Genomic DNA, 23,619 nt, shown 5'->3' with positions numbered 1-23,619 from the left:
TTGAAAAATTGAAGTAGGAGGATGTTGATTTCTGTTCGGTATTTTGAGGACTTAGGTGTGTAGTTTATCATAAGCTTTTGGGTTCAAATCCAAATAAAACCATTTTCGTGCAGCGTATGAAAAAAGTGCAGGGTGGATTCGGGCGGCTTGAGGAGTAATAGGCATGGCCAGTTGGTCATGGAAAATGCATTGTGAACTGAATTTAAATTCTCAAAATTTGGCATTTCACTGTGTGAGCTCACTGCAAGTGAACGTTTTTTCCATTGTACTTATGTGTAGGGAGAAATTTAAATTATCACATTAAAGAAAATGCTTCCACATTTAATGTAACAAAGAGAGGATAGTATTCCACATGCTTTAGGAGAGGAAAATTCCACACCATTATCAGCAATCAGATATACCGTTTAGCCTGGGTTATTCCCATGAAATTTGCCTCAGCAATTATACCAGCAACCTAATTGGTAAAGTTGCGCATGTACCTGTGCAACTGCCCTAATGTGGCAGGGTCTCGTGCTGAGGCCGAGTGTAGCATTGGATTTAGCTGTCAGGTGAAAAGACGAAATTTCACCCACACCTACGATTTAGGTTTAAGTAAGAGATTTTGTTTTTCTAACTTGTAGGATTATAATTAGTGAATCTCATTTAAAACTAAAATCTTAGGCGCTTAATTTGACTTCAGAAGGTGATACTGGCTGACAACGTATGAATCTTTTCATTGGCAATTATGTGCAGGAATGTACTAAAAAGAATCCACTTGTTTAGAATCCATTTGTACTTTGTAAACTAGGCCACTTCACGCCTGCATGATATTCTCTGTAATTAGTAACAGTATACTATGCATAGATTGTATCTTTTCATGTCATTTCTTGAAAAGGACTCGAAGAGATGAGTCGAAATCGATTGAAACGTTTGAACATGTAAATAAACTCATTATCATCATGAAGATTGTGATAGTTGCGTCTTTATTATTATTTAACTATCTTGATACTCTTCCGAATTTATAGTACTAAAAAGAACAAGAGCCCCAAGGGGCACAATGGCCAGCCTGTCAGATTTGCTTTTTATAAATGATGTAATCTGTGGGTTATATTTATCAATATACACTCCCTGCTCAATATCATTTACATAGTAAAATCGTGTGTTAAAACAGACAGCAGGAACGAATGTAATATAGAAATACTAAGTTATTGTATTGTTCAACGCCCCCTGGTGGCCATAAAAAAACCAATGAGCTTGAAACTCACCTCGATCATAGAACATGTCATGAGCTACAACTTTCCAATTGATTATAGTAGCAAAATATGCTTAAGTATCAATTATGATGAGGAAAAACTTTTTTTCCACCTACGAATGAGTACTGATGACCCCAAGATGGCTGCCAAGTGCGTCATAATTGCCTGGTCAAAAATACCCTCTCGGATATAAAAGATCCCTTTCCAAAGAATACCCATTACAAATTGCAATGAAACATGGCGCACCATTAGAAAGCTACAGTACTCAGAATTCAGGCCAAAATTGACATTTTTGGGAACAAAAAAGGTCACCGTACGGCCATCTTGAGTCCGATCGACTCAATTTTTCTCATGATGATGGGCCCTCGGGGGATACAAATATATATGAATGATCAAGGTTATTGATAAAAGTGTCTTCAAAATTTCCCTCTTTTATCTCTCGACCTCAATAGCTTCAAGACCCATCTCAAAACAACTTAGTTCCATGCAGCATACCATTAACTCTCGGAAAGCGAATTGTATTTAACATTTTTTGGCAGAATAAAATTTGATTGAATTTGCAATTCGGGCACATGGCTAATTAGCATATCAAGGTCATACACCCGATTTGGTAAAACCTTTTTTTCGCGAACCTTGCGCAATTGTCAAGGATGAATTTTCTGTAGAGCAAATAAAAATTCCTCCCAAACACCAAATCAACTAAAGATTTCATAGAAATCGATCTTGAAATACAATTTTAAATCTTAAAATAAAACCCGGAAGTAAAACAGTAGACGATACCGCGGATTCACGTGAACACCTGATTTCTGTAAACGAAATGTTGGTTGTGACAAAATTGTTCAGACGGTTTTAGGTGGTAATAAGTTCGGAAACGTAACGACCATGGTCGACTTATTCGATGAAATCAGGCCTATGTGATATCCAAATTTTGACTTTTTTATTCTCCAGACCTCCCTGATATAGAAATAAAAAATTTTGGTGGTACGAAAGTGCAATCACAGCGCCGACGGGGACAGAGCCGTGTCAGAGATCGGCGGAGTGAAAATTGAGGTGGACGAACACGAAGAAGTAGGCTATTGCGCTACTTGAATCACGAAAACTCCTGGCGCGGCCCCCGACGCTTTTCGTTGATTAAGTAATACAAATATCATGCAATGGGTTTTCACAATCTACCGCTGGTATTTACCGGATTTTTATATCACTCACAAATTCAAAGAAACCTCGAAATATCGAACCGGAACACTTCCGGTAGATATCCGCGGCTGCCCAACCGGGAAACTTATTTGTTTCAATAGATATTGATAGGATCCATCATCTTCATCTTCACCCGTCAAGGGATTCGAACCCACTAAGCTAAAGCCATGCCGGAATCGGGTCGGGCCAATCACAGCGCTTGTAACAAACCACATTAGGCTTCTGTGGAATTTCCCAGTAAATGGGCCAATCAGCGAACACGTAGCGAACGCGGAAGTATTGTCGCGTGTTGATACATGACGTCATGCGCAAAAGCGCCAGTAATGAAATCGCGATAATTCACGTGAACAGCTGCTGATATTTTCAGATAAACCAATCACAGGGAAGACACAACTTCCTGATTGGCTGATAAAAATTGAAATTTTCCCGATTTAACTTTCGTGAAAAATGCAGAAAACATTTTTATGAGACCCTATTTCAAAATTCTGCTCGCTACGATTCCGAGAATGGATTACGCTTAAATACGTGATTTGTTCGAATATGCCCTCACTTGGCAAGCAAAAGAGCCTTTTGTGTGGAAACCATGTCATTTAAATTCGCTCCATTTGTATAGTAATAGGCTCAGCCTACAGCTGGCCAAAAAATTGGCAGTAGCGGTGCATAAGGAGTTTTGTAATACACCAGATATTAGCGTTCTATATGTTGACGATAAGTGAGGCTGGTGATGTATTGAGGGGCGGTGTATCGAGACATGACTGTCTTACTTGAAGGAAATCCAGGCCTTTAACTAAATTTTAACCAGATCAAGAGATTGATGCCTAGACATACATATGGCGGAACATGAAAAGTTGGCATCTATCCGAAAATACATCAAATACTTACTTTCCCTTGTCTGCACTGAAGACCGACTTGCTTGAGCAACATTCTAGCATCAATCACAGCTTGATAAATGCGAAGCATTTTACCATCAGATGCCACAAAGAGAGCACTTGGAGAATTGCTGTATTGGCCAAGAGTGGAACTGCAAAACAGGAAATCATTGAGCTGGGGTTCATACAAATTCGAAACAGCTGTGAACAAGAGGACCATAAGGTCCATATGGTCTAAGACAAGTGTTTAAAATCGACTAAATAGTAGTGAGTGGATACATGAGATATCAGTTCAATCCGTGAAAACAAATTCACATTTCAGGGTTTCCGCAAGGCTGTTTTTTACTGTTAAAAAGGACATTTTCCCCTAGCCAAAAATGGCTATATTTTCCCCAAATCCTGAAAAATTCATTGAGGAATTGTGAAAATAAATTGACCATTTCTTCTCTGAAGACATTATAGTTTTCTCATTTGAGTTTATTTCAATGCATCGATTTGTTTCAATAATAAAATGCATGACTGACCATGAAGTGTAAGAGTAATAGCGCATAGGCCATAGCTACCTTCCCCACAAAGCATAATGTAATCACACAGATCCTACCCATCCTATTTTCCATCATGGTATAGTCCACACGTTAGCCAATGAAACTGTGTTCTGTATGTGTGCGTGTACGTTTGTGTGCGTGCGCGTGTGCGTGATGCATCAATGAATGAATGAAATTCATGTGACAGGCACTACTAATTACGGCAAAGACCACATGATAACGTAAGAATGCACTTAGAATTCAATGAATGAATGAACTTCATGTGACAGGCACTACTAATTACGGCAAAAACCACATGATAACGTAAGAATGCACTTAGAATTGCTCCAAAAATCCTCACAACTTCCCCCTTTGTGCTTACTTCACGCCCGATGTATCCATCTAGGCAATGATCAAGCTTGTACAATTTTTTCCCCAAATAAAGAGTAACGGACATTTTTTTAACAATCACGGAAATCCTGCTTTTTGTTTTCTACTACACTGAACAGTTTATTTTTCGTCAGTCAATCTAAGTCGGTCTGTGTTTATACGAGGCAGGACGCAGCCACTTATCTTGCTGCGTGTATACAGCACTGCTGTCTACTACTCGGGGTATTCCCGAGAGTAAAGCACTTCACATTACTGGTAATTTTCATGAAGAAAATCCCTCAGTCGCAGTGAAATAAATCCGCGCTAGCGGCTGACAAACCCTGCAGAGACAACCCTAGCAATTCTCTCCAGTGTAAACCACCAACTGCCTAGTTTCTATGAACTACGTATGAATGTATCAGTGCGCGAGCACCAGTTAGGATAGTAATGGGGATAACATTTCATTGCCAGGTAAAACCGATATAGACAATTCACTGACAGGTAGGCCCTTCATGCACCTCAAAACTTTCCAAAATTCATCTTGATTTAGGACCCTTAGTACAACTGGCTATGACAGTCATAGCTAGGATCATGGATACAGGCAAATGACGCGTTACAGACAATTTTTATCGGATTATCAGTTCTATACGATGGCAGTAGAGATACTACGGGTGTTGTTCGGTGAATGGCAGGATTTTTACTAGCGACGATGCCTTTATGGTCTTCAAACATAAGAATAATATGGGTATTGAAAGAATGTAATGGGAATACAGTGTGAACTCTTTCGATTTTATAAAATTTTTAAACGGGTTCTGCCCCAATTGCAGCCTCTACACTGTTTACATCACTTGCGGCAATGGACAGATGCAGGTAAATCTAAATGCCCCTGTTAAGGAAAGTTCATAATTACCGAAATTAAAATGATCAACTATGACCCCAAAATGTTAAGAAAACGCATTTGAGCATTAGCAAGTGTAAGATTTTTCAAAACCCCATTTCTCATGAGGAATATTCTGAGGACTGCTTCATTTCAAAACCAGCAAAAATAGTCGATATGCTTATATATTACCTTGGTAGCAATGTTGGCAACCACGCAACATTCGCAAATGCTGATATTTCTGGTGAATTAATCCTTGAGACTTCCATCAAGCCACCAGACTTAGAAAGCGGCCCAACTGGTTCAACTCGCCATAGAATAAGTTCACTACAAAAGCCAGTTGATGCACACCATCCCATACATGGTGATGATGATATTTCACAAGTTAATGATGACAAAGATCGTTGGTCATTAACTGGGATATTATGATGTGACGTTGAGAGCAATAAAGGTAATACAGGATGGCAAACAGCATTGTTTGTTCGAAAACGATGTCCACAGGCTCTTGAAGCATGTGCTACACTCAAAACCATGGAAAACTTCGAGCTATCAGCAAATGTAATCTTCCACTGATTGAGAGACCCATTGGAATGTTTTGTGAGCATCACAACATTAGGTATTATTTTGTTGTCACTCGGATCAGGTGAATGTCTTCCCATTGAATTTTCAGGAAAATGCAGCTCTGCATTAAGATATCCATCCTTCTTCAAACCACTCTTAACATCAAAATTTATGTGGTTCACATACACTTTGATACTGGTAGACATGGTCATTGCATCATAGATTGGTAAGCAGTGTGGTATTCGTGAAGAGAAGCTGACAGATGCCTGACGAAATGAACACGGAATGTATTCATCAAGCCATTCAACCAACCTAAAAATATAACAGAAACACTTAGTAAATACAGGATGCTATTAGAAAAGGTCCATTTACCTTGAGACTTCGTGATAAGAGGAAGTTCCAGTTTGGGAAAAGAAACAAGTCCCACCTCGCCGGACAGGCTGGGTCAATGTAGCTAAACGTATCAATTATAATTACCTTGCTTTTTCATGAACCCTAACTATAACAAATCAGTGGTGTTGGAAATGCAGCAACTGCAGCGGCTAAAGCCACAGCAATAATTTACTTGATGTTTTTTTTTTTTAATACCACGTTCGCCGCGACAATATTTAGAACCTGTCAAAAATTGGCATTTGGCTGCAGCAATCAAACATTGCTTCCAGCGCGCCAGCAAATATACCTGTCACCACTTGTGCTTAAATGTAATTTAGAATTAAAAACTGTCTTAAAGGCCAACTCCAAACGACTTGAATTTACCAGGGAATCCCCTTGAGGTTTTGTTCAGAAGCCCAACCCACTGTTACACTGATATGTGAAGTCAATGTTATTGTTTATCTTTGTATCTCAAACCTTACCACACAAGAAAACTACCATCAGAGGGATGAACACAAAACAAAATATCGCTATTATGATGCCATTCATAAAGAAGCTTCTCGATTCTGCCATCCAAATTATTACCAAAACTCTGAAAGAAATAAAATAATATCCATGTTAGCGCATGATAATAACTAAGTTTCCAAATACATGTATGTTAGGTTATAAGACATACAAGATGGCCCTAAAGGCTCTATCATTGTTCACTTCTGAAAACACAATATCTGCAGAATCCAATCGAGAAACCAGAAAGATCTTTCCATGATGGTTTCTGCATAAATTACTTTGTATTTAATGCCTGTATTATCAGTTCTAATTAGGTTTATTGGTGACTACTGAATGGACAGCTGTTATTTATTTAGATTAATGCTTAATATTGGGGGTAGTTATTCAAACTGCTGGTAGGTGGCGTGACACAAATATGTGCTACCTCTATTTAGTGAACACCTCTCTGTAGTGAACAATTTCTTCGGAACCCCAAGTGGTCACTATGGAAAGGTTATTCTGTAGTTAATTTCATTAAATCATTCATCAATAACACAACACAACGCAATGTGATCAATACCAATATTTTCTTTATGAATTTGCAACATAGGCTACATGTACTGGACTACTAATTACAGGGATGAAAACAGGCAATTCCAAAAGGTCCCAAAAAGAAACTGATGCTCGTACCGACCAGCAATGACACGCAGCGTGGTTACCGGTGTTTAGAAAATTTTAAGAATATTCACCTTAATTGACACAATTTCTGCGAAGTTGAGCCACAAAATCAACTGTTGAATTGAATTGCGCCGGTAGCATTTGAAACATGGTCACAGTCCCGGACACAGCCACAAGTCTAAAACCCGGCCCTGGCCTCAGCCAGACAGCAGATACACGGGCTGGTTTCTGCGTCCGCGATTGGCTTTTTCTGTGTGACGCATTCAATCAATACAATGTTTCAATTCAAATAGATACAAGTATTGATTCAATTTGTCCTGTCTTCTTGAATGGAGTTCGGGAAAACACATATAATGAATGCTTTAAAGGTTCGCAGTGCTTTTACAGCCGCTGTGAACTACCGATCTCAGAACTTTGTGACTCAGCTTTACACTGTTTTCAAAGGTCGGAAATCCGTCTTTGGACGGAAAATTTTCAACCCTGTAATTAGAATTTTTCTCGCCCCGACCAGTTAATAGTTTATGTTGGTAGAAATAGGTCATCTCTGTAGTATCCTGCCCTGCATGTCAATCATATTAGCATGAGCATGTACTGTCCGCGGAGTCGGAAATAAACAGTTGTATTGTGCATATCAAACGAAAAGGTCTACTCTCATTCTTTCTCTGCATCAAACTGATTTCTTCTGTGGAACTCCAAGCACTGACGCAAATAGCATTGAATTTTCACATGTGTAATTTTAGACAGTTAAAGATGCTGCATAACAAAAAGTGCCCTAATAAATTGAATTTTTGACACTTTTTGGTTAATTTCTCAAAAAATATAAAACCCACGGCTTTCAACTATGCGCACCATAAAGAAAAACAAATTACGAAATATATTTTTGCTTAATCCGTTCAATTCACCCATTAATAGTGAAATTACAGGCTACTGAAAATGCATTTGAGTGTGCAAAAGATAGCTTTGCACATTGTGTATTAAGCATACCAATGATTATCGATCAGCCAGACCGTTGACATAGGCTAGACTGTTGACAAATGGAATATTTTCATCCTTATTCATTGTTCACTTTTTCACTATTTCACTTTTTTAACAAGATCCCCAAGGCACTACGAAGAGTTTATAATATTCACATTTCATAAAATATGCAATAAAACTTTTATCATTTTAGATTTTCATTTGATTTTTCACACTTTTCACTGGCAATGGGGACAAGAAAAAATTGAGAATCTCTTCACCAGTACCAGTGACGAGTTATCTCGTCCTTGGTTTTTTACACTAAAATAGATCAGTGTTTTTATTTATCAATGTACAAATAGTGCGGGCAGCATATAAATTGTATAATGTCAAAAATTAGCGCTGCCAATGGCGACGTTAAACCGCTAGGTGACAGCGAACATGTTAAGTAACACAGACCCGGAAATGGCAGGAATGAATACATCTAGCAATTGGCTGAGCCTAAGGTTATAAACAAAATTCAAAATGTAGACATTTACTCACTTTATTCACTGTAGTGTCAGCAACACTAATATTAGGTGATCCAGAGGATGAATCTTCAATCACAGCATCATTGTCACTCACAAGTAAATTTGAACCATTTTTGTAATCTATGTTTTCTTCTCCACCTTTGAAGCAGAGAAATAGGAAACAAGTATTAAAATCTAAATTTTAAATCGTAAAATTTGTATTACCGAAGATACTCAAGTGTCTGTCATAGTGCCTAACTGCCTAGGATTAAATGCACTCGGCAACAATTTTTTCAGACCATGCCCACTTCCGATGCCACCATCAATTATCCGTCCAAAACTAAATACCAACCAAGACTCGAAGAGAGGGACCGTGGTAGGGGCTCCGATGTCATACAATTAAGTATAACACTAATTTTACTAAGGGACCACCCATTTAGTACATACGCACAAATGGGGAGGCGGATCTATGAAAATTAACACAAATACGCACAGGGTGGCTCTACAGTACAGACAAAATAATCATTTTTGCATTCTATTGACCGTTGACTGTACATTCAAGCAGCATACAAGGGGGTGAGTGGGAAAAAATTGGTAGATTTTTGTGTACGTACTAAATGAATGGTCCCTAACAATAATTTAGATATTACCAACAGATACTTCAACAAAAAGCAAAGAGACTGAAGCAGCCCCTATACACAACCGCCCCACATAAAACTAGAGGCCCATGGGCCTTAAAGCATTGGTAGATTATACTGTGGTAAGGTGTTAAGTGGTTAATGTTTTACATATACCGGCAAATGAATTAACCCAATTTTAAATAGCCTTTTGGCCCAATTGATATCCTACTAGTGTAGCAGGTTTAAAATGAATCGGTCAACAATTGCGGCCTCTAGGGTGTTAAAGTCGCTTTTCATGTCTGTCCCCTGGTGGCCAAAATTTGAATAGAATCGACACAATTTTAAATAGGATTTTGGCCCAAGTGATATCCTACTTGTGTACCAAGTTTGAAAACATTCGGACAACAATTGCGGTCTCTAGGCTGTTAACGTCACTCGTGGCAGCAGCGTCCTCAGACAGGGGTAAATCTATATGCCCCCTCTCAACTTAAGTTGAGCCGGGGGCATAAAAACAAAAAATCATTATGTAGGCCTGTACATTTTGCTGTACGTAGGTTTGGTAAACTGATTTCTTCAATCTCGACAGATGAGTGTACGGTACAGCTGTATGCATTATACCAATGGGAATAGTGCCTATTGATTGGGCTTATTATTTCCTGCTTTAGAATATTGAAATGAGCCAATGTTCATTCAAATATTCAACATCGGTGAAAGTTTGAATACTGTATAGGTTTTCATGTTCTATAAATATTTTGCAGTTCATGGGTATAATGCTGATTCCAATGTCAAACACATGAAGTTGAATGGTCAAGAGCAGTCAGTCAAGACCATGATAACTCCCATAAAAACAAAAAATCATTATGTAGGCCTGTACATTTTGCTGTACGTAGGTTTGGTAAACTGATTTCTTCAATCTCGACAGATGAGTGTACGGTACAGCTGTATGCATTATACCAATGGGAATAGTGCCTATTGATTGGGCTTATTATTTCCTGCTTTAGAATATTGAAATGAGCCAATGTTCATTCAAATATTCAACATCGGTGAAAGTTTGAATACTGTATAGGTTTTCATGTTCTATAAATATTTTGCAGTTCATGGGTATAATGCTGATTCCAATGTCAAACACATGAAGTTGAATGGTCAAGAGCAGTCAGTCAAGACCATGATAACTCTCTTCGACCGATGTTGCATCACACCACAGGGTCCGATTCTTTCAACTCAAGCAAAGCAATTAACACGAGCGACATAACACTGGAATAGGTTTGCAGTGACTAACAGTTTATTTCATTAAGGCCTATGTACCTAATGGAAACTCTCAAACTCTTATCGACGTACAAGTAAGACAAGTGGAAAGAATACAAGTTATGCTTGATAGTCATATTCAAATTTAATCAAAATTCAAACTTCTTTTATCACATCATATTTACAAAGCATATCATTGGTTCAACAGCAATCAAAATTAGGACAGAAGAAATATTACTATAGAATTTTCAAAAAAGATAATGAATTTCTATAGGCCTAACGAAATGAAGATTATTTTTCTAATAACTAGGAGTGACTGTCCCGTTTATTAGGCAGAGTTGCCACGTATGTGAAGCTAAAAATCCGGAAAATAAGTCGGGGGTCTGGAAAAAATTTTGAAATTAGAACGCCAGGAGATGCGTTCTGGCGCAATACGCGTTATAGGCCTCATTTTCATTACCGCCTATAGATCATTTTTTCAAATAGCGATTGGTTCCATCAAATACACCTCATATATAAACCAGAGCCAAAAACAAACGAAGCGTCAGTCGATTTCGATCGTCGCGTCATCTAGGTTTAATCGTGTACTGCGGGGTTGTTGCCACAACCCGGCAGCACAATACGGCTTTTTCGAACCCTCTACGGAGCCGTCGGGTTTTGATTTTAAGGGTCGAATCCCGAATTGATTTTATTTTTTTCGCGATGTTTTCTTTTGTGGTTATTTGACTTCTCCCGAAAATCCGGAAATGAATTTGGATTTTTTTTAAATCCGGAATTCCGGAGAAATCTGGAGAAGTGGCAACTCTGATTAGGAAACGCACGTAACTTGTGGAATAGGTTTGATATTTACGCACGTGTTGCAGGTTTAAATTGTTTATCAGCATAGAATTAGTAATCCATAAAAGCCAAAATCAACATCGGCCCGATACCCAGACCAAAGCAATTCATAATCTATTGATTGAATCTACAATACAATATATATGTATTTATTCAATTATTTCAATGAAAAGATAATTCCCTTGAAATCTATTCCAAATCCTAATACATTCTTTTATCAGTAAATGTATTCAACCTCTACTGACTCAGCAGATTCTTAAGATGAGTTTCTAAATAGAACAGATCCATTTTTAAGCATGATGATACAAAAAATAAATGCTTGGTCTAATCAATTCATATTCATTGATTTTACGTCCACGTAAGTTTGGATTCAAAGCTGAATCACATTAGATGTTTACACAGTGGTTGCATATTAGGTTTGAATCTGTCAATACATTATATTTTATGTATCGGTATTTAAATTTTCGATAATTCCAATCATCCTGAATGGCATGGTGCGGCTTCACAGAAAACCCGTTACCACTGCTTTGCAGCTATATTTCTCAATTGGATCCCATTGGTAAGGCAATTTTCAAATCATATCACTAAATGCGATTCATTATAAAAAATATTCAAAAACTCAATCTAAATGTGAAAATCATAAATTTTATGAATTCTAGAATCAAACGCCCCAATTGCAATGGTCAAAACTTGACTAAATGCTGCTAGTTTCCTCTATGGAACATGATGTAATATTTCTTCTGGAATATCTCCAATGATGTGCCAAACTGGACATACTTTGACTTTGTCATGGAGTCAGATTCGGTTAAAAGTCACTTTGAAGTATCCACATACACGCTTTTATCAAAGGGACGCCCTCCTGGCGCTGGGCGTCCGAGGCACCCAGCATCTGTCTAATAATAATAATCACAAAAATATCAAAAGGGTTTTCTGCAAACTGCAATAAGAAGATAATGAGGAGAGGTGAGAAAGAATCTGAAATATAAGAAGAATCTCAAACCAAATACCCTGGTAAGAATTTTAAATTCTATATTCCAAAACAAATCATACATCACGTGCGTAGACAATACTAAGAATGAGAGACCTTGAATCTGCGCTCACTTGTCGTGACCTTTAAGGAAATCAAAATTATTCGGTGTCCGCAAACAAATCTATCGCGCGATTGCGACCTTCACTTGAATGTGGAGTCATCCTTGCTAGATGCAACAGTTAAAAACATCGGGATTTATCATGATTTGGTTGCTTTTCGAACCATTTCAGTTGATTGAAAAGATATCATTTGTGAAAGTAAGTAAATGATATGGGGCCGCGTTAATGGTGTATATGTGGTGCAGCTAGACCCAATATTTGTAAAAATACGACTGAATGTGTTTACTTACGGGTTCTGATACCCGTAAATGTTTCAACTTCAAATTCTTAAACTTGGTCTATACATAGAGCACGAATCAAATTGAGTTCTATGGTATTTATTTTTGTAGCATGAGGGTTCGTATCAGTACCACTTACCATCAATCACGTATTTTCTTGTGTTTTTAAGTGCTTATAACTAGGGTCAATCAGCCCAAGGGCCAAGACTAGTAACTTTCGTGAGTTTTGTGTATTCTGGGCAGTTGAAGCAGGGATAAGCCCAGGGGGAATAGGCTATGATTGCATTGAATTGGGAGTAGAATTTCCAAAAGTGACAGGTAGGCCTAGAGGGCGACGATAATCCAAGGTAATCAACGTCATCCAGGGTTATCATTTATGAATATATAATACGCCTTAAGCCTTCATTACATTTCACAATGCCTATCTTGTTGTATATATACAGGTTTACGACACTGAAAGAATGTTTTTCAAGGTGACCGATTGGTGTTTACAGACTACTGGACTACGTTTATTTGACTACTAAGTGTGTGATTGAAAAAGACTTGATTTGTTCGATGGATATTATCATGATTGGAACAATGTGCGCGCATCTGTGTTGATAAGCGTGCGAAATGATCCTCTAGACTTTTCTTCTGTTGGATAATGATTGGACTGATTATTGAAAAGTTTTGACGATTCTATTTCTATATTTTCAATATTTCAAATAAAGGTCTTTTGTCATTTCTAAAACTATTTTCCTTGTTGAAAATTCCTCTGCTTTCAAAAAATTGTTGTTGTCCCAATGAACTATTATAAACCATAGATCACAGCAAGCTTAACCTGTATACCGTACTACAAGAAACCCCTGGAAAGACTCCCAGTATTGAATATTTGCTGGTTAAAATCACTTTTGGATGGATGGGATGCTTAGATACCTTGGTAAAAGAAAACAAGATATCCATGGATCCTTATATCTCAAGCGCAATAAGTTCAATGAAAAAATTGTGGGACCATTTAGACGTTGAACTAATCAGATGTGGGACCAATAGGATGTGGAATGAATTGTGGGGCTAATGAGCAGATGATATAGGAAGTGTAAATAAGTAGTTGCGTACACATCACTGTCGCGCATGTGGAGGCCTTGATGTATGGTGAACGTTCGCTTCACTTAAATCTCAATCAACATATTCACCGGGTATTAAAATGAAACAATACCTATGGCGATATGTGAAATGATTATATTCTCACCAGCAATAAGCATTAAAAATTCGCACATATACGGCACATTGTCCAATGAAACGTTCGCCATTAAACGCTTTCCCATAATTATATTGGTAGCGCCGGAATTCCCCGTATATCCCAAAAACAGCCAATCACATTCGCTCGTAGAGACGACACCTCCCAATAAAGGTCATTGCAATTTTATACGCAAGAGCTAAGAATTTTCCCGCCAAAAACAGTTTTCGTCGAAATTAAACAAAGTTGACCATGTCATCGACATAGGTTTGTCATGTCTTCAATCGCATCGAATATACATCGTTTAACCCGAGCACGAATGAAAACTAGGGGTCCAGCGACACCATGCCCACTTGGGAAGTGGTCCCAAATGCTCAACAATCTAACAATTTCAATATTCAACGCCCCCTGGTGACCATATACAAAAACCAATGACCTTGAAACTCACCACAATCATAGAACATGTCAGCAGCTACGATTTTGTAATTGATTGTGATAACAAAATATGCCTCGTTACCAATTTAATAAGGAAATAATAAGTTATTCTACTATTTAACGCCCCCTGGTGACCATATTCAAAACCCAATGACGTCGAAACTTACCACAATCATAGAACATGTCATGAACTACAACTTTGCAATTGATCATGGTAACAAAATATGCCTAGGTACCAATAAAATAAGGAAATATTAAGTTATTCTACTATTCAACGCCCCCTGGTGACCATAGAGAATAACTAATGTCCTTAAAACTCGTAACAATCATAGATAATGTCATGAGCTACAACTTTCCAATTGATTGTGGTTACAAAATATGCATAGGTATGAATGTAATATAGAAATGCTAAGATATTGCATTATTCAACGCCCTATATACAAAATCCAATGACCTTGAAACTCACCAAAATCATAGAACAGGTTATGAGCTCTAACATTCTAAATGATTGTGGTAACAAAATACGCTTAATGTATCAATATAATGTGGAAAAACTTTTTCCCACTTACGAATGAGTACTGGTGACACAAAGATGGCCGCCAATTGCGTCATAATTGGCTGATGAAAAATACCTGTCTCAGGTATAAAACATCCCTTTCCAAAGAATACCCATCACAAATTGCAATGAGAAATGGTATACCAGTAGGAAGCTACAGGACTCAGAATTCGGGCAAAAATTAACATTTTTGGGCACTAAAAAGGTCATAGGACGGCCATCTTGAGTCCGATTGACCCAATTTTTGTTAAGCTGATGGGCCCTGGGGGGATTCACATATATCCGAAATATCAAGGTAATTGATCGAAGCGTCTTCAAAATTGCCTCAAAAAGTTCATAAAATGTGTAAAAAGTGCTGATTTTGGCAAACAACAATGGCTGCCAGTCGGCCATCTTGAATCTGACAGGGCCAGTTTTTGGGCTGAAGATGTGTCTAAGGTAGATACATGTGTAACCCAAATATCAAGACATTACCTCGAAGCGTCTTCAAAACTTCTCAAAATAACTGGATTCCGTCTACGGTCGGACGGACGCTACGACGGACGGACGACGGACAAAAAGTGAACGCAATAGCCCGCTGGGACTAAAGTCCCAAGTGGGCTAAAAATGCTCACATAAAAAAAACGAAAAAAAAAACGGTTTTACATGAATTGGCTCAATGCCAACCTCATACTGCTGACAAAGGTAAACCAAAAATTAAAAACATGCCATTTTGACCAGAAAGTAGGTCATAAGTCGGCCATCTTGAATTGGAGAAGTTCCGAGAACAAGACAGTTCCTTTTCATATTATCATACACATACCGGTACCATAAAAATTTCATTAACGGTTTTCGAGTTATCGTGTATACGCAAAGTTCATGTTTCCAAAGAAGATGGTGTCAGCCATCTTGAACTGGAAAAGTCTCCAAAACAATATGGTTTCACATCATATTTACACATCTAATATAAATTTCATCAAATTTTCTCGAACGATTTTTGAGTTATCACGAACACGTGTCAAAAATAGGTCAAACTTCGGCCATCTTGAATTGTAGATCCCTAAGAGTTCCCCACCATACCTTGATACGATCTCCATCACACAAAACTGCATGATGATTCATCTGATGAATATACATGGTAGTGGATTTTCCCCACTGACTCAAATAGACACTCAACACTTTCATTGCGTGACGATTTCTAGTACGAAGTTTGTTAGACAATTTTATTTTTGTAAATTAAACAATTTCCAAGATTCACTCCACTCTTTCCCAATTTTACTGCCCTTCTATAAAATTCACAGCTTTCCAAGGCCTGCGACGAACCCTGGCAGTTGAATGATTTGCGGTTTCCAGGAAAACTTTGACAAGGCCACGCACGAGGCACGCATTTCATATACATGCGCTAACCAATACACCACATAGCAGCGAGTCCGTTACGAGCACGTGTGATGTATTAAAAGTTCCAACGAGAAACTAAGCCTCGTTTGGAAGTTATTATGTACCAAAGGAAGAAAGTTTCATATGCGATAACAAAATGGACTTTGCTAAAGCGAAAGTCCATAAAAATAACGGAATATTAATGTATCTTATTGAATGTTTTTATTCATATCAATGGAATATTTCAGAACATTCAGAACATAAGATCTTTTTAATGAAATGAATATTATTTCAGCCAATGGCGTAGTCTCGAATGAACCAGCTTGTATGTCGATCGACAAGCCCACACAAGAACGGTCAGAGTTTGGTGGATCCAGCAGGTGACAAATTTGATGTTTAAAGTATCTAATTCAAAATATTTTTTCTAAATATGAATAAATAAGATTATGATTATAAGCCAAACGGCATATGGCTTGATCCCGCAGCAAGCACTAGCTATGTCAATAACTGCTCTCGGACAGTCAATCCTGGGGTCCTTGTAGTTGAGCGGGTGACCGGTGACCAAATCTAGAGTCAGCTGCAGCCCAACAACAAATCTGGCAACTGCCTATAGATCGAATACATTTGTTTCCTCTTCAAAATAAATCTGCAAAACATGACACAGGTACAAATAAATGAAAAGCTTAAAATAAAAAGAAATGAATTCTATATTCTCAAATTCCGCACATAACCTACCTCAAAAAGCAGCGATTTGATCGCTGTGATGATTCAGCAGAGCTGATCATAGTTCATGGCTCGTCTTAGTTCAGAAAGTGATTCATAAGAAATGCGCATTTCATTTTGTGATTTTGCCCTGAATGTTACATTCGTTGCTAGGGAAAATTGTTAATATTGAGGGTTATATGGGCATAAGGACTCAATTTATAAGTTTTTAATATTTTGCAAATATTTTGATGGCCTGGCATTGAAACTTGTTTCCAATAAAATTAGATTTTTTTGGATTTGGAATAAAAATTTTATGATCTCAAATTGTCTATAAAAGAAGCAACATAACACACTTCTACATCAACAGAATAAGTAACTTAATAGTAGAACTAGTAGGTTTCATGGCCACCGTCTTCGAAAATTAGGAAAATATAAATCGGAAAATGAAGCGTAAAAAATATTTAGGAATTTGTACTAAATTTTCAGACGAGTGTCACTTTTTTGACATCATGATAAGAAATGGACCCATTAAAGCATACATTTTCAGAGACTAAATACCAATATCTAGATCGTCACATTATGTTTTTTAAAATAAGGCCGACCATTTGGACAGAAATCGCACATTTGTTGCTGAAAAAGCCGAAAATTTCACTTCCGGGTTTCTATAACGCTAATTGACAAAATAGTAGAATGTTGATCGAAATTCCGAAAATTCTACGAACTGGTGGTGGATGTTGGCTTAAGAAATAAATAAGAAATTACTGACGATGTATTCGGAGCACTGCCAAGTGACTTTGTGTCCGTATCTCTCAGCATTAGAACAAAATGGCGCGCAGCTCAGCGTGCACTATCGATTAATACGATGAATAATTAAAGTTGGCAAGATTCGTATTGCCTGTGCGTACGTGACATGTGGACATACTTACTGTCATTTTCAGAAAAATCTTCATAGCCATTTCTTTGTGGAATAGGGTAAGAAATCTCATCAAACATAGATACATCTAAACCATCTGAAATATCTTGTTTTGCCATTTCTTGTACAAGTTTCTCGGCTTCCAGTGTAAACTGAAGCTCCTTGTTATTCAGCCAATGAACCACAAAGTTGGAATCTGTGTGACTACCTCCATGGTGCGATAAAAGAGGAATATCTACAATAAGACACCGTAAAAATTGATAAACAAGAGGGACATGGGCCTTAAAGCATTGATAGTGATTTTAAAAATTAAAGGGGATTGGCTGATATAATAGAATAATTTTTTCAAGGGGACCAGTCAATTTTTCAACAGACTTTGACAGTGCATGTGGCAGGAACAAATACTTCAGGTTGATTTTTCTCCTATGATTAATGCTACAAGATATTCAAGCCCCTGGTGGTCACATTTAATTACGAATGACCTCCATTCTCAATAGGGATGGATGTCTCACATGCCCAAATCACACTGCAAGTTTCTTGAAAAACCATCGACAATAGGCGGTATCATGAGAAAGAAGACAATAGAGATTGCCAACCTGGTGGCCAATGAGCTCTCATTAAGAGAGGCCATTTGAAAGGCGGAATCCAAGAACATGTCTATCGCACTTTTGAGCCCAAACGTCTACTTTTACTTAGTAGCCACTTGAGAACAATAAGCAATTAACGATATCAGCTACTTTTCCAGTAGTATACATTTCAAAACAGTCACTCTGAAATAGTATTCCTTTCAATTCAGTTGGTTTTCTATAGTAGCTGTTTCGAAGAGTCTACTATTGAAAAGTGACCATTTTAATACATCTGGTTTCGATAGTGCACACTAGCAGTAGAGGTGACTGTAAAACCACGTGCCTGTAAACAGTGACTTTGTGATAGTAACTCTTATAACAGCTACTCTCAAAAAACATCGTTTCTAAAAGTCAACTATTGAAAAGAGACGATTTTGAGATCGCTTGCCAGATTCCCTGTTATAAATACACTGTAGCATCATATGCTTCAGATTTGCAGTGATACGTGACAATATAAACATACTGAAAACTCTACTCACGCTATAGTTTGGGATCTAGTTCTATTTAGAGTGACTCAGTTAAGATCTGAAGATATTGTAGATACTCTTTGAGGATGTGAAATGTGATGAGCGATTCCCAACTCTCACCAATAAAAGTCGGGATTGCAGTTAAATTTGTTTACAAATTGTCAATAGTTATGTAGTGTTAAGATAAATCGAGATTTCCTTTTTTTCATGGCGATAAGATTTAATAAAGAATTCAATTTGAACAAGTGCAGCTATTTTCAAGCATAGGTCTGCATTTATTTTTGGTATATTCTTAGATTAAAAGTGCAATCATAAATTCAGGCTAACCTCTCATTATTGAAATGGTGGTTTATTTTCAACGGGAGCCTGGATGTCTCTGCATCTTAAGATGTGCATTTTGGAGTGTTCGAATTTCCCTGAAATCATTCATTTTTTTTAAAACAAAATATGCTATATCCATGTGGATTTTAAACATTCTTAAGAAATCATCTAAATTGAGCCCATATTTGATCGAATTTATTAAAAGAAACTTTGTATGGTGTTCATGATTTCATTTGGATTACGGTAATGGCCTTTGGTGATCATCACTGGGGTCATGAACGGAGAAATCCCGTAACAGAATTTTAAATATGATAAAATTTGTTAAAGGTGAAACCGTAACGTTTCAACTGTTGACTAACAGCATCCATCAGGTAGAATGTAGACATTCCTAGTGATAAGGGCTTTTAGTCAGATGGCTGTCAGTCAACAGCCGAAACGTTGTGGTTCAACTTAAATAAATTTCATGATACAAAATTCTATTGTGGAATTTCTTCATTTATCTACAGTTAACACGGTTTAGAGTATTTTATTTGACTTCTTCGGGTCCTGTAGCCGTTTAGATCGAAAATTATTTACTTTTTGGCACAGAAGGGATATACACCCGTGTTGGTCGCTATATTTGCACCTTAAACCGGTACCTTTGTTGGTTCTAGCCCGCATTTGCTTCCAAATTCAAGTATTGGTAACTTTGGTCTATAATTTGAGAAAAAGAGTTTAGTTGGAGAAAACTGATGATTATCTTATAATTCAGCGATTCATTGGTTCCTCGATTCAGAAAAATAAAATAAAGTCTCATAGAGATATTGCGGTGCTAAGTTTATTACTATTAAGAGGTAATTACTTTTGGTTTGTGGTCTTTTGGTGGTTGGTGCAGTTAGTTCATTCATTCATCAATCACTGTCTAGTTAGCCAGTGTAATTGACCTGCTGACCGATACATTATATGCTAATCCTTTGATCTTTTATAAGTTGGTAATTTCATTTCAACCAAACCGTATAACTACGAAATAAGATTTGATCATGGAATCACTTCTAGCAAGCGATAAAACGATTCAATATTCATTAACGAACAAGCAGAGAACAGCGTGACAAAGTGAACATCACATGGATTACTTAAAAATCGTTTGTATCAAAATAAACAATAAATTCAAGGTTAATTCTAAGTATTTTAGATACATTTTTTTCGTAATTCATTTCCTGAACATATGATTTTATTTGTATATTCCCCTCTCATATACCCTTAAAAAAAAATTAAGCCTAAAAAGGAATTTATTTTTTGTCTTTCTTTTCTACAAAATCAAAGATTTATGAACGCACCAGAATGTTTTATAATCGCAAATGTAAAACAAAAATCTTAAAATTCTAAAAATTCTAGGACTGGCACTATATTTTCAAAATTAATGGATTTAATCCATGATGATGATATATGAATCAATAGTGGATATTGCCATTTTGTTGAGCGTAATTTAAATTAGGGGATTCTTAGCAACTCAAAAACTTGGATTTTCTATTCACAGAACTGTATTCAAAGCATACAGAGTTCTGTATACAAAGCAGATAGGGTTTAAAGGGGTCATGAAGAGGTTTTTGAGATATGGCTTAAAGTATTTTTTATCATCAATTATAACTTATTTATTGATTTAGTGGTCAAGAAATTAATTTTTAATTCTTCAATTAGTGTAAAACGAGACTTTTGATCAGCCGCGCTGATTCCTTCCAAACCCGGAAGTGTGAAGTCATTCTGAGAACCTAAACCAAAACAACATGGTGTACTGTATAGAAACAAACAGCGATTAAAGTTCAAAATAGTGACTCAAATACATCAGATTCCAATCAAACGTCTGAAGTTTAGAAAGCCAACAGTTTTTATTAATAGACAGTCGAAATCATTCCATTTAATTTGGACCTGATGCCTCAGAACGAAGCAATTTGTGACTATAGCAGAGATGCTAGGGCCAAATTACCAAAATTCCGGAATTTAGAACGGCCGTTTTTGCATCGCCGGAGATGCAGTGTCACGATCGGCATCTTTCATCTGAAAATACGACGGCAGGCATTCGTTGTGCTTCACATCCCTCGCTGCCTTCTAATGCTGTGCGCTATCCGGGTGACGAAGAATATCTTTTTTCCCGCCACTACCGTATTTGACCTGGTCTTTACAAACGACGCAGTACGCCATGCCAGCTAAGTCTATCTTACGAATGTAGTTCGATAAGTAGTCCCCGTTACTGTCCTTACACTCTAGCCATTGCCAGTTAAATTTTTTTTTTTATACCGCTGTCAATTGCCTTTATATCGGCTGACTCCCGACTGACAATCTTTCCGTGCGTGCTCATTTTGCAGACCGTCCCGCAAAAAGAAAATTACAAAGCTGCGTGCCCCAGGACATAACACGCGCGTGGTAATAATTAAGATGATATTTATTAAATATTATCTTAATTATTACCACGTGCATCTTCACATTGTTGGCCGTCAGCGGGACGATGTACAACGGCGCGTAAAGATAATTGACTTTTAATTGGAAATGGCGTCGCAACAGTGGCGCTCCGCCTATAAGCCACAACAAGCACACATATATACATTGTAGCAGAACGTCCTCGGAAACAGAGACCAAGATAAAATAACACAGAAGCGACGACGAGTACAAACAAACGAACGCTTTTACGGTCCGTGCCATTACTGGTCGCCGCAAGGAATTCTCACCAAATTTCCGGAATTGACATCGGCGATCCTAAATTTCCGGAATTCCGGATATTTCCGGAAAACTAGCATCTCTGCTATAGTACAGCATATTTCTATGTCGTGGAGCAGCGAGCATTCATCATCATTTAAGTCATTCCCTCTTTGTAAAAACCATGCGGAGGGGATGACTGATATAGACATCGCAGATATTTCTGTGGGTAGAGATATTTTTATCCAGTACTGGACCATAAAAGCGTCCTGAAACCGTAAACTTGTTCGTGAATCCCAGCCCAGCCTGCGCCATCCAGGCCGTGTAATAGTAATGTGTGCTGCATATATACAGCCAGTATGTTGTGCATACTACAGCGATGTGGGTCACTGGGGAAAAGCCAGTACTATATGCAGTGGAAAGCGCAAATCTCTTTAGTCTTAATACTAGGTATTAAATTCACAGAAATTGCGTCACTTGGCAGAATGAAAGGCTCTCAGATAATAAAAACATAAGTTTTGTGTATCAAAGTTTATGTGTGCAGTAATATTTGCGAGAATCCTTCTCTTAAAGTGCGAAGCTAGTTTACACATAGGCCGGGTGTTTTCGCTCTTACGGTCCATCATCTTAGGGCCAAATTATTGGTTTTGGCCACTAAAATTTGTCACTGCCTTTGTGGGAACAGTTCATAGCTACACACAGCTAAGGCATTTCAAAAGGCGGTAAAATTAGCGCGATATTCAACCAAAATGAGTATTGTATTATAACGCTTGTGTGTGTGCTGCAGGCGAGCTGTTCTCAGAATGACGTCATCAACATCACCGCGCAAACGCGAGCATCCTGTTGCTAGGGCCGTTGCTACGGGCTTTTCTCGAGTTTGGATAAAGATATTTAAAACATTTTTCACGAGACTACTATAGATGCATACGGCGCATGTATTATACAAAGAAAATTAGATTTAAAATTTTTTTCAAAACCTCTTCATGACCCCTTTAACAGTACCTTTGAACCTGTCACGTATCACTGCAAATCTTTTACAGATGCTGCTATTTTAAACATGAAATTACCTTGCCATCTCAAAATGGTCACTTTTCAATAGTTGACTTTTAGAAACGATATGTTTTGAAAGTAGCCGTTATGGTAGGAGTTACTATCACAAAGTCACTGTTAACAGGCGGGTGGTTTTACAGTCACCTCTACTGCTGTGTGCACTATCAAAACCAGATGTTTTCAAATGGTCACTTTTCAATAGTAGACTCTTCGAAACAGCCACTATGAAAAACCAACCGAATTGAAAGGAATACTATTTCAGAGTGACTGTTTTGAAATGTATACTACTGGAAAAGTAGCCGATATCGTTAATTGCTTATTGTTCTCAAGTGGCTACTAAGTAAAAGTAGACGTTTGGGCTCAAAAGTGCGATAGACATGTTTTTGGATTCAGCCTTTCAAATGACATCTCTTAATGAGAGCTCATTGGCCACCAGGTTGGCAATCTCTATTATCTTCTTTCACATGATACGGCCTATTGTCGATGGATTTTCAAGAAACTTGCAGTGTGATTTGGGCATGTGAGACATCCATCCCTATTTAGAATGGAGGTCATGTCTGCCCGAACCCTGACACAAACTTTTAAGGAAAGTTGTAACTTTTAAGGAAAC

The 23,619-nt window shown here is 37.6% G+C and overlaps 1 protein-coding gene across 1 annotated transcript in view; it reads right to left on the bottom strand.

Moving 5' to 3' along the window:
• LOC141906265 (dmX-like protein 2) overlaps positions 1-23,619 on the bottom strand; it is a 344,303-nt gene that overhangs the window by 222,930 nt on the left and 97,754 nt on the right. The window contains exons 11-16 of the mRNA XM_074795507.1: positions 17,889-18,110; positions 8,660-8,784; positions 6,481-6,590; positions 5,258-5,938; positions 3,332-3,447; positions 480-513 (exon numbers count right to left, since the gene is read on the bottom strand). Of these exons, the coding sequence (XP_074651608.1) occupies positions 480-513; positions 3,332-3,447; positions 5,258-5,938; positions 6,481-6,590; positions 8,660-8,784; positions 17,889-18,110 (1,288 nt within the window). The remainder of the gene's footprint in view (positions 1-479; positions 514-3,331; positions 3,448-5,257; positions 5,939-6,480; positions 6,591-8,659; positions 8,785-17,888; positions 18,111-23,619) is intronic.

This window comes from Tubulanus polymorphus, chromosome 5 (assembly GCF_964204645.1).
Source record: "Tubulanus polymorphus chromosome 5, tnTubPoly1.2, whole genome shotgun sequence".
Taxonomy (NCBI): domain Eukaryota; kingdom Metazoa; phylum Nemertea; class Palaeonemertea; order Tubulaniformes; family Tubulanidae; genus Tubulanus; species Tubulanus polymorphus.
This window is presented reverse-complemented; position numbering and strand designations above follow the sequence as displayed.